Source organism: Tetrao urogallus (genome assembly GCF_951394365.1).
Source record: "Tetrao urogallus genome assembly, chromosome: 1".
Taxonomy (NCBI): domain Eukaryota; kingdom Metazoa; phylum Chordata; class Aves; order Galliformes; family Phasianidae; genus Tetrao; species Tetrao urogallus.
In genome coordinates, this window is record NC_136813.1 from 132,495,765 (window position 1) to 132,508,644 (window position 12,880).

General features: G+C 40.2%; 1 protein-coding gene across 4 annotated transcripts in view; it reads left to right on the forward strand.

The window, feature by feature from the left end:
- Positions 1–8,341: 8,341 nt before the first annotated feature.
- MICAL3 (microtubule associated monooxygenase, calponin and LIM domain containing 3) overlaps positions 8,342–12,880 on the forward strand; it is a gene marked incomplete at both ends in the record, with an annotated part of 99,530 nt that continues 94,991 nt past the window's right edge. For all 4 annotated transcript variants that reach the window (XM_079537601.1, XM_079537602.1, XM_079537603.1 and 1 more), the window contains 2 exons: positions 8,342–8,605; positions 12,425–12,632. In XM_079537601.1, coding sequence (XP_079393727.1) covers positions 8,342–8,605; positions 12,425–12,632 — 472 coding nt within the window. The remainder of the gene's footprint in view (positions 8,606–12,424; positions 12,633–12,880) is intronic.

Consider the following 12,880-nt stretch of genomic DNA (forward strand, 5'->3'; position numbering starts at 1 on the left):
TTCCCTTCAAATCCTGTTCTGCGTCCCATTCAGACTCTTTTCAGCCAGTCTTGCTCTTGCTGAGGTATGTAACTCTGCCTTTGCAAAATAAAGTGAAATTGCTTAACAGTAGATTATGGTCTAATATTAATGACTAATTAACATGTAAGGACAAAAGAGACTTGTGGTGGCCTGTGGAGTATCAAGAAGCAACCTGCTTCACCTTCTCTGGATCAAGTTCCTTGACTGCCATTTCTGGTTTAGATATGTAGGGGGACTACACAGCATGCATTTTCATGCACAACTTTTAAGGAAAGAGGAAAACTGAATGTCCTGAGCTGGGCTAATAAGTAGGGTACAAGATATCGTGCGGCGTGATTTTCTTTGGCAGCAATGAAACCAGAGGGAGTTGGCCTGGCTGATGGAACTTGGGTTTGCTGGCAGTGTGTGTGCTGGGGGCAGTGGCAGATAGAGACGTATGTCTGCGATGGAGAGTGCTGGATAGACCAACACTAAGTGACAAGCAAAGGCATGCAGTGAGTGAAGTCTGGTCCTGTTCTGCAGCTGAGCCCTTGAGGTGTTGCTCTTGGATCTATTCAGTCAGCGAAAGGAGGCAGGGTCTGGGTTTGAGGTCCAATTCCTTGGGTGTTTTCTGAGCTTTCTGTGTATATTTTACCTAGCAATTATAAAGGCTAAGGTTGCACCCACGGGTTATAGCATGGTCCCAACCCTTCCTGGGCTTTTCATAGAATAAGCATTGAGGTTTGTTTTGTTTATAAAGTTCAGCAGCCTCTAAATGAAGTGGTTTGTGGGTTGGAGAATTTTCTATGGCTTTTTTATTCAAATATCTTCATATAGGTTTCTTGGCTCCCCAAATAGTCTTGCAATGTCTGCTTTAGAAAAACAACTCAAAAATTTTTAAGTAGATCTGCTTTCTATATGCAGTATTCCTCTGCAGAAACACAAGATAGATCTATTAAATATCCATTTGAACTGCCCTGTGCAATATGCTTTATTTGTGATGCCTTAGCTAGTTGAGTATGTGTACAGTTTGGAATTAGGAATCTTTTAATCCTGTTTTATATCTCCTTTCTCCCCGTTCAAGAAACCACTTTCCTTTTTTCCACTTCTATAATAGCTGAAAGTTGGAAGCAGCACACATGAAACTTGCTTTTCCATGTACATTTTTAAGGTCTGTAACTGGAATATTTGTTCTTTGGACTGTGAGAGTCTGGTATTTACCATACCCCTGGGGAGGGAGCCTTGGAGTAAGAAGTCCAGGCATCCACCTGCTTTGACTGGAATAAATGCTGACAGAAATGAAGAATTTCAGTTTGCTTCTGAATGTTAAGATGTCTCCCTTGGTGACCCAAATGAAGGTGACTTTGTTAAGTTCAGCCAAGATTGGACCACGTGCTTCTTTGTGATGAGTAACCTTTACCTGCCTGTATATGCAGAATTAGATGATGAAAGGAAGATCTGAAGCGCATAGGCGGAGACAAGCGCTTGTAATTGGAGGCATGAGCTTCTGTAGTGCAAGCACGTACTGCATTAGAAGTTAGGCTTTTTTGCTTTCTAGATTTCATATGAAACATCTGATGAGCTCCTTAAAGGACAGTAATTTTTTCCCCCTTGTTGCTTGCAGATCACATGTATCTGTCTTTTTGTCCACGTTGATTTTTTCCTACATTATCTTTTGTGATTGTTACAGTTTGTTTTGGTAAAACATTCAGACAGGTCTGACCTTCATTCATATAATTAAAAAAAAAGAAAAAAAGTGAGTATTATTAGATAGTTAGTTTCTTTTGTGAGATCTCTTATGTTTTTCAAAATCTGGGCTTTGTTTGTTCCACCATGCCATGGGATAGCTTGGGGTGATTGGAGTGCTGGCAGAACCTGAAAATCTCAGAGGAGTTGTATTGCTGGGCTGCAGAGGTCTCTACAGTGCATGTGTAGCCTCCAGTCTTCATTCTGCTTTAACTTTCTAAGTTGGGTCAGAACAGTGCTTTTTTCCCTCTGATTTCAGTACAGCTTTTGTGAAAACCTTTTTTTTCTTGTGCCATAGCATGTTGGCTTAGAAAGATGAAAATCTGTACCCTGTATGATGTCAAAAGCTTTTATGTCTGGCTGTGCTAAGCCAACTGATTTGGTTTTTTTCTCAATTTGGAATCATAAAGTATTGTGAAAGTGTCATTCCAGTCATTTCTTACAGGGCTTTTTTTTGTATTGGAGCTGTCCTCAGATAGCATTTGAAGAACTCCAGGAGTAAAGTCCAGCTTGCAAACTAGATAGAACTAACTTCAGGATGATTTTCCATGTTGAAAGGTAACATCAAGATCAGCTTCAAGGCGGTTCAAATGAAGGAATGGCATCCAACCTCCTTACCTAGTAAGAGGTGGAGTAAGAAGCCTCCAGGTGTTTCAACCCAGCACTAAGATCTCCCTCACCTAGTGAGAACTGATTGTATACTTGACTTACAAGTTATGTATGTATGGCTCATCAGAAAATACCAATGGTCTGACTTCCTACAGGTGTGAGGTATGGTCTTATGGGCATGTATGTAGACTGAGAGCTCCCTGTACTGAAAGACGAGGATCTGTGTTTTGAGGGTTCCTGTTTTCTCCCTGGAGTTTGTGAGAGATGCATGAATTTCACCATGCAGGTAACAAATGAAGCCTTTGCTGTCGAGCGTCTGGGAGTTCGGGAAACTTGTAAAGGGAAGTGTTGCACTTACAGGATTAGTTCCTAAGGTTTCTGAGGCAAGGAAGACATGGCAAACTGTGACATGGGGGTGAGTCCTTTGGTAGGGTTAGCATCCTCCAGTATTTACTGTGGTAAAATCTGGGAAGAGGTGAAAGCAGAAGCTGGCACTGTGCTGTAGCAGGTGCACCAAGAAGTAATTGTGAAGAAATGTTTTGGAAGGGAGTGCTGCCTTCCTCCCAGAGCAGTAGGCTTGTCACTGAGCACCTTGTTGCCATATGGTGTATGGAACAGTGATGATGATGCGTAGCTGCATGTCTTTAGTGCGCTATCATGGTAGCATCTGTACCAGGAAGAACTTAATAGACTTTGTAGGATACGCATGAACTTCACCATGCAGATAACAAATGCAGCCTTTGCCGCCTGATGTCTTGGGGTTTTGGAAGGCTTTTAAAGGGAAAGTTGCCCATATAATACGCCCTAATAGACACATTCCAAAAAGTTTGTCCTCACGGTTTTGATTCTAGGTACAAGTAATTAACTCTTCTTTTGGGAAATAAATTTTATTTATGGGTAACAACACAGTTCTTTACAGAATGGTGGCAGTTCCAAGATACGCCTTGGATGTCCTCAGCTTCTCAAGCATGCAGTTAACAAGTTGGTTGTAGATGAGAAGGAATACTGCATTGGTTACTGTTGGCCCCATGTGAAGACTTGTGCTATGAGGGGTCTCCCTGGTATGTGGCTGTGTCATGGGTGTACTCAGGAACTCTAAGCTAGTCATTCTTGAGGTCTGTTGTACAGTATGACAGCCATCCAGATGGCCTATCATTCCTTTACCATGTAATAAGGGGGCAGTTACCTTTTCCTATTCCATGGTATCATGCTTTTTTCTTTCTTCTTTTATTGTGTGTGGAGTTTTTGCTTTATAATTCAAGGAAACTGCCTAAAATGGTCAAATACATAACAATTCCAATGCTTAAGATAAGCAGCTTTTCCCCAAACACCGGAAGGAAAATCCCAAGTAGAACATTCTGGGGCATTATTTCTTATCAAAGGAAGAAAAGAAGACATCTGATCTGTTATTTGGCCTCATTTTTGGATGCTGATGTTCACTTCCTATAGGGACCCAGCTTTGATCAAAAAGCAGTGTATGACAGAGCAGCAGAGTAGTACATTTGTTGAATTTATGTAGATAAAAGTCTTATTTTGTAGTTCTGATGTCTCAGTAAACATTTTATGGCACTTAAGAAAGGATTAAGAATGAAGAATCTACATATTTTTATTCAGTACATTGATGTCAATTTGGGAACCAAATATCTGTAGATGCCTCTGTGTTTGTTTCCATGTTCTTTGATATAATTTGAATTTCTTTTCAAATTATTAGTGAGTTGAGCTTTCTCTGTGACAATCCGTGACCTGTTTGTATATGTACTTTGATTGTCTTATGAGGAATGGATTCTTGTGTTAGCAACAAGTTCACATCTGATCCCTCTTTCTCCCACTTTTACTCTAGCTTGGTGGAGTTAGAAAGCAGATAGATGGGATTCATCCCCACATGGTGTGCAGAAGCTCCTCCAACCTGGTTTTGATGGGTGCATAAACAGCAAACATTCCTTGTCCGCTGTATTTGCTTGAGTGTTATGAGTGAGAGCAGATCTAAATACCATCTTCAAACTTGACTGTGTGTGGTACTGACATTTCTTTTTTCCATCTGGTCTAAAAGGGAAGCTGCACACAATGGCAGCCCCTCCCTTTTGTCCTCCTGCTTTCCCATTTCTTGTCTGCGTGATACGAAGCTAAAATAATTGCCAATGCTTTCTATCTTTTCTTGTCAAAGTTGTCCTCTTTTTGCCATCTGTTCCCCAGCCCTTACAGCCAACCTAAGCCTGCACTTCTTGTTATCTGGGATCACTTACAATGTGATCGGCACACTGTAGCAAAGACCATTTCTTCAGTTTTAGCCAAAAGTATAAATAAATCAAATTCTGGAAACGAAAGCAGAGCTCCTTCATTTGCTGGAATAAAGACTTTTGTTAGTGTGGTTTCCTACAGAGGGGAGGCTTACAGGATTCAGTCATTTGTCCATCTGCTTTTCAGTTCATCCTTAATAACTTCTGAACCATTTCATCCAGATTTGACAGGGAGTAAAAGTCTTGAAGGTAATTCATTTCCTACAAGAAAACTGGTGGCTGGGTAGGGGAGAGAGACAAAAATAGGTGTCCCCACTGTCTGCAGCATAGCTTAGCAGTAATCTGTTCTTAGGCTTTTGCTAGCCAAGTTGCAAGTGTGTACTGGCTGTGGTACTACACTAATCTCAGAGTTTCCAGAGCACTTTACTGAGTCTTAGGCAGAAGGTAAGGGGCCACAGAGGGGAGACAGGGGCAGGGGATGTTGCTGGGCGATTGGAAATACTGTGGAAAGGATGAAATCAATGGAAATTGGGGCTCTTGGAGCTATCAGTCATTTAGATTTCATACAATACTGTAGTTTATTGATCACTAGCCCCTCAGAGGTTTGTGCATCTGCACTGTTTGCCTAGCTGTGAAATAATCAAAATGTAGGAAAATACTGGCATGGCGCTCAAAAGAGCTCTCCATCAGAAGTGGCGAATGTTTTATTTGCTCGAAATGCTGTTTCGAGCCAGAAAGAACAATCTGTGAGTTTAGATGGAATTAAGTCAATAGTTACTGCTGGAAAAAAAAAAATGTAGAAGAATGCTGGAAAATACATTCCCATACCAAAATATTAAACTTTTCCAGGCCCAAAACATTAGTTGAGTGAGTACTTTTAACGAAATCCGGATTGAAAATGGTAGGAGGATGATTCCTGTACAGGAGGTATGTATTTGGGACATAGGATTTGCAGCACTGCAATATGTGTATTTGTGTAACCAAAATCACTTGCAAAATCCTTCCCTATTTCTTCCATTTGATACAAGTTGGGGTGAGTTTTGCAGGCATCTTTCTTTATCATGCACGTGTTCAGTAAAATATTCATGTGCCTGTGGTGACTGCAGGAAGGGGAAGGAAGCACCACCTGGAATTATTCATCCTTTGTTTCTGTTCTTCATTGGGTTCTTTTATCCTGCGTAGGAGCAGAGATCCTGAGCGTACTTTCAGCCCTGAGTCAGTAACAACCCCTTGCTATTATTGTAAATAGCAACATGAACGCTGCTTTTGCGTGCATTTTTTCACAGACTTTGTCTTTCTTTCCCAGTGCTTCAGCCAAGGGATTTGCAGAGCTTCTGAGTCAGCAATCAGCTGCCTCGAGACAAAACATGCAGGATGCTGCAGACTTGCAGCAGGGCCAGCAAGGCACACAAATACCCTGGAAACGTGGCAAATAATTCCTGCCTGCCCTTGTTTTGCCTCCTGTAATTTCCGTGCTCTCTGACATGTTGCTCACAGGTTCTGAGGGCTTTGGGTGTATACATCAAGAATGCAGAGTTTTGAGGAGTGACTAATTACAGTGACTGAAGACTCTGTATTTGACCTGTGGGCATAACTTACCTAACAGCCAGTGTGAGATGGGATGTAAGCAGAACAGCAAAATTAATGTGCTGCTCTGGTTGTGCTTCACAAAGTGACCTGCTTTTGCAGGTCTCTCCTGACTTGGCCAGCCTTGAACACAAAGCACTGAGTTCCTGTGGTGACAGAAGGCTGGGTTTTAATTCACAGATCTCTCTGCACAATGCAGAATCAATGTCACTTTGCTCCTTTTTTGAAAATACTACAGGATTCAATACAACACAACAGAAGGAAGAGCAGGAAATGAGACTCAGGCTGTCCTTGCATCTGGGTGTATCAGTAATAGTCTGTGGACCAACCGGCTTAAATTGCCACTCAGCTGCATTTAGGCTGTGCAGTTTCTGAGGGTTATTCTTAAGAAGTGCTGTATCAGTCATCTGAAGTGCTGCTGTAGAGGTTTTGGGTGGTAAGAGTGTCAGGGGTGGGGGAAATGAGCAGAATACTTGAAGGACTGAGCTGGTAAATGTGGTGTATGGATTTAGACTGTAAGTATTTTATTTCCTCACCATTATCAGATGCACTGAAATTGCTTCTTCAATGTAAGAAGAGATTTTTTGGGGCTCTTTATAGCATTCTTGGGAACAGGAGATGCAGGCTTAAAGCACCAAAGCATGGTGATCCCCCTTAGGTGCAAGCCTGAAGCGCACTTGGTAGTGAAGTTAAGATTAAAAGTAAGGAAAGAAGTTAATTCCGTACTGCTTAGTGAGCAGTACTGCTTGGACAGCATCAATGTCCATCAGCTATGTAGGAAAACATCCTCGTCTGTGCTGAGTCCTCTAAGGCAGCTGTCCTAATAAAGTCAGAAATACTCTGAGTGGTATAACTTGTTGTTATGCTGTGGCTTCTGCAGAAACTTTGAATTTTATTTCTAATACCAAACAATTTAGGGATGTATGTAAGGGTTTCTGGGTCTCTTTTGCTATTTGTAAATGTAAGCAATAGATGCCATGCTTGGCTGGGAAGCAGGAGTGCCCACATAAACTGCTGTAGGGCTGTCCTGGCGGAGGGGAAGAGAGACATGAGCTGTAATGTTTGCCTTGGCTTCCTGTCTGCTGGAAGCGGGAAAAGAGCTGGTGAGAATCTAAAAGCTTTTATCCGAGTCCACATACTTCCTTTTTTACCTTAATGCCCTTTGCTAAAAAAACAAAGGAAAATGTACCTCAAAACTGTTTTCCTTTCCACAGTTCCAGCATATGTTCCCATGCTACCGTCCTACCTGAAGATAAACAGAAATATTCTTTCTTAGAGTAATTGTTTATACCTTGTTTGTATGTACGCGTTCATATGTGTATGTGTATAAAAGAAAGAAAGATTTATTATATATATAAAGTGGAACAGCTTTTCTTTAAAGAAAATTGTTGTTTGTCTTCTAAACAATTCTGTACTTTTGTGGGATCCCAGGAAAGCAACTAAGAGTAGCAGTCTTCTCGTCAGCGTATTTCATCTGCCAGGGATCCCAGCTACCACCTGAAATGTGGGGATCTGCATATCAAACAGTGTTGAAAACCACAGAGGAAGGAGCCTGAGAACCCCACACGGATAGTACTACAGCCCCATTTCTCTCCTGGGCTACTTGCTTACTGATACAGGAAGTGTCCCCATGGGCTCTAGGTGAAGAGATATTTATACTGCTTGATGCAGCACAGGCCGGCATTTTTTTCCCGTCTTGACATCTTAAGCATTTGATTGCTCTAAAGTTTAACCTCATTCTAGCACTGCAGTACCATCATCGTTTTTGTTATGGCAGGGCACAGAGGCAGGCCTTCAAACTCACAGGTTGTATGGCTCGGTTAAAGTATTTTGTGCTCTGATAGAAAAGACATATCCCAGTGTCTGAAGAGAGGCTGTGCTTCAGTCAGCTCAGCAGGATTGCCTGGGGTATTGCTTAGTTAACTTATTTAGGACTGATGCTTGCTTTATTCGTTACTGAGAATCTGGATCTCAGCTCAGACACAGAGATAATTTTGGAAAGGGAAAAAACAACAAACTCAGTTACATTTTTTTTCTTTTTATTTTATAGGTTAATAATGCTTGTAAGCCAGAGGTGAAAGTGGCTCAGCAGAGCAACACTGGGAAATCTGGCAGACTGGAAGAGAACAGCTGCCCTGCAGGGCAGCTGCCGAGCGTGAAGCATGGAGGAGAGTAAGAACGAGAAGGTGAACCAGGCTCACGTTCTCTTCGACAGATTTGTCCAGGCTTCAACGTGCAAAGGGACTCTCAAGGCTTTCCAGGAGCTCTGTGACTACCTAGAACTAAAGCCCAAGGACTACCGTTCTTTCTATCACAAACTCAAGTCCAAGCTAAATTACTGGAAAGCCAAAGCCTTGTGGGCCAAATTGGATAAAAGGGGCAGCCATAAGGACTATAAGAAGGGGAAAGCATGCGCCAACACGAAGGTAAGGAAAGTGATCCTATGTAAGAGACTTATTTGTGGGAATAAAAAAAAATAAAAATAAAAATCAACCCACTAAAATACAAATGCTGTGGAAACTCATACCAGTTCATTTAAAAGGATTGATGTGTATGGTATTTACTGCTTTCACTCACCTTCTCCATTTTATTTTACGTGTCTTGTTGTGAACTGATATCTGTGTGCTACGTACGCCCTGGTTGAGCTCTGCAGTATGAGCTTTATTTTTTTATTTATTCTGTTACTGAAATACATTTATGTCATTCATCAAAATGTTTATGGAATAAGTTATTTTCTCAAGTGATCATATAGTTTTCCTTTCAAAAAATAAAGAAAGATAGTATGGACTATGAGAAAATTAGAACAAGATTCTCCCCTCCTTCATTTAGGACAATAGGTGCTTCTCTTTCCCTTGTACATTAACCTTTCTGCAGAAAGAAGTAATACGAAGAATTAAATACTAGTTCCTATAGAAGAGAACTGAGAGGGAAATATATCCTATTTGGGATATAATGGGTCATTTCAGATATATGGACTCAGGTTTACTTTCAGCTAGATATTAGAAAGTTATGTTATTTCGTTGATTGTTTCAATACCTACTTGCAGTTTTTTGTATAGATAGTGACATAAGTAATTGCTACAGTAACACCTGTAATAATTACTCAATGTCAAGGTGCATTGTTCTACGTCTTGTGAAAATAATGCTTTCCTCAAAATGTTCATAATTTTTACATCCAATTATAGATAACAGGTGGGATGCAGATCAACTGTGAGAACAGTAATGCAGATAAGTACTGTTGGTCAATGGAACTCACACTGAACTGGGTCCTACCAAAGGAAGGAATGGCATATTGCATATCAGCTCTCTTATGTGTGGCAAGGAGGGAGAATGAAGGGAAAGAGGAAGAGGAGGGAAATCTTATTTGCCAGTGTTACTGAGAAGCTGCTGGTGAGATGCTCTCTTTTGAAATGCAACTAAAAAGGGTGGATAAGTTAAATAAATTCCATGCTTACCCATGTCCCAAGCCAGGAACATGCAGCACTGTTGATTTGAGATTCGAGTCATTTTGAGTATTGAAATCAGCCAGCTGAGGGGAAAGGAAATTGTTTCAAAAATTATTTTTTGTTAGTACATCTTAAAGAGTACGTACTTGTTATGATAAATGATTTTTGTATGCCACTAATTACAAACCTTGTTGCTTTTTTATGTAAAGAAATGATATTCAAGTGTATTTTTTCATATTTTTCATATATTTTTGTTAACTACTTGCTTCTGACCCTAACAGCTTCTGCCAATAAATTTGTAATTCGTAGGAGGTAAACACAACTATTCAAAGTGGAGGCCTTTTGAGAACTGATTCATTTCTGATTTGATGTTTCCCATCTCACTCAGTTTTATATTCCTAATTTTTAATGTAATTTGCAAACACTGATTTAAACAAAAAATACAACACAGAAGTTAAGGTGGGTGTGTGGAAATGACAATTTAAAACAAAGATCAAAATTCTACCCATATTCTTAAAACTGCTGTCAGTCATTTCTTTAGTAAACTCAGCTTCTGTACTTGATCATATGAAGATCTCATTCTCTAGAGTTTAATTGCTGCTTTTCTGTTTAAAATCGTGCTGGGCTGAAGTGTCCCAGCCAGAACTGATACTTGGTGCATATGGCCAGTGTCCAGGTTAACTGGAATTCAGATGGCTGGGGGTATAGTTCATGAAAGCAAGACTTGGATGTGATGATTTGTCCAAATGTAAATAGTTACCGAAAATTTATATTAGCCCCTTTATTTATTTAGCTTGAGCAGCTCAAAAGAGAACAGAAAGGTAATTCTCCACTTGAGAACTGCAGAACTCAGGATTTGTTTGCATTTAATGTTACATTACCGTGGTGTTGTTATTGGAAACTGAATATAACTTAGATCTTGAGCAAGAAATGATAGTGAGGAGTGAGATTGCTTCAGTGCACAGAGCTGTAGCAGTTGCTTGGAGTCACTGTGGAGCAAAGGAAGAAGGGACGACAGTTACTTGGCTATGATTAAGGTTTCATGCTTATCGCCGCCCATGCAAATATCACAACTTAGGTTTCTACAAGAGATCTGAAACTGGAAGAGTCAGTAGGGGTAAAAAAGGGGACAGAGTCTTTTCTTCTGTTTTTAATTGTGCTGAAAGCTTGCTGTGTTTTATAACAACACCACTTAATATTTTTGTAGAGGTAAAAAAAGGTGGCGACCTTTGTCGTGAATTGCTTCGCTGTGTATTGTATTTTAGATCCAGAACATGTAAAGCTCTAGATAAATTACCTATTTAAATATGACACGCTCGGCTCATTCTCTTACAAGGTTAAAAAATGAAAGACTAAGTGGCGTTTGAGAGTTACACTTAACCACAAAGAAAACAATATTGAATTGGAAGAATGCAGTAGTTCCTAATTGATTATCGCTTTTTTAACAAATTACAACTTGGACACCTGTTCAGAATGTAAGTCTGGTTTTCAATTGCACTGCTAATACCTCAGTGGTCGGGCTAGCATTTTGTATTTATGCCTTCCAGTTCCCAAAGTTACTAAATAAACTGCTGTTATCCTTCCCTTCCCTTTTCTCTGGACTTGTATCTCTGCCCTCAGATTTATATGCGTTGTTATCTTACACAGTAGCCTTGTTTAGCATTTGCACGTTAGTTGTTAACTCTTTACTGTTGCAAACTGTACTCTTTTATTTATCATTCAGGCTTTGTATTTGCATTTTGACATCATTTGAAGAATCTGTAACCCAGTGAACAGCAAGTTTAAAATGTGGGGAACTGTACAAACTGGCTTATGGGGACTATCGGAGAACAAAGAGCTTTGTTTTGGGATAGGCTGTGTAATTAGAAGGGTAGGTTCTGATGAAGTTTTAGCATACTTAAGAATTTCTAAAGGAGCTTTGTTTTCCAGCTGTAAGGGTACTTAGGGATCTGGAAAATATTCACGTGGCAGAAACAGTCACCACGTTGGCGAGTCTTTATCCAGTGTGTCTGGTTCATAATCAATAGAAAACTAGTACAAAATTGATATGACAAAATGGACTATGCACTGTATTAATGTGAATACACACATACATGCCAGCTTTCTCTGTGGACTTCAGTTTCTGTCGGCAGTTGAGTATCTTGGATTTTTATTCTTGAAATCAAATATCTTGCTGTGTTCCTTTGTTTCTTCAGAAGTACTTCCAGCACTGGATATGCAAGTGTTTCTCAAGTCATTTATTAGCCTCTAAAAGTGTTTGTGAATAGAGTGGAGAAAGATGGAGGAAGATGAAATACCTTTGATATGAAAAGGGTTAAAGTGAAGAAAATGTATTTTGATAAAAAAAGGTCTAATTACACGAAATTCAGTTTTACATTGTATTTACTTACCTTGGAGGTTCCTTTGCTTCAATACTAGAAACATCAGCATGGGTACAAGTCAGAGTGCTGTCTCTGCTAATCTAAATGATCACGTGTGTAAAAACATTGCATTTATCTGCCTGAACCATTGCTGTGCTGCTCAGTGTTGATGAGGAATTTCCAGCGTCCCTGAAGATTTTCTGAAAAAGGCTAACTCAGGCTTTGGGAGATGAGAAGAAAAGGCTACTTCACCTTTTCTTAAAAACAGAAAAGACGTGGTTGGAACTGGAGAGAGAAATCTTCAGAAATATTGCTGCTTTCCAGGTGCTTATATAGCTTGGAAAGCATTATGCTGTGGTCTTAATCCCTTAAAGAAAGGGTTGAAAATACCCTTTTCCTCTTTGAATCGTACAGTTACTTTGTGTTTGGTTCTTTTGCAGTGTCTGATAATTGGGGCTGGACCCTGTGGCCTTCGTACAGCCATTGACCTGTCGTTCCTGGGAGCCAAGGTGGTGGTCATAGAAAAGAGGGATGCCTTTTCCCGCAATAACGTTCTGCATTTGTGGCCATTCACCATACATGACCTGAGGGGTCTTGGCGCCAAGAAGTTTTATGGCAAATTCTGTGCAGGATCCATAGACCATATCAGTAAGTACAGCTGCTGCTTGTCATGGCAGCACTTGTTGAAAAGGGTGAGGTGGCTGAGGCATGGAGCATCTCATGAAAATGCATCCTGTACCTGTCACTCCTCTTGTGTCAGCATGGTATGATACGAAAGAAAGAGATTGTGCCATGGCATGATCAAACATGTAATATAGATCTTTTAGTGTACCTGTTATCTTTTTTATCTTCTGCTTTCTGAGGGCAAAAATTGCCATTTTTCAATTTATTTTTTT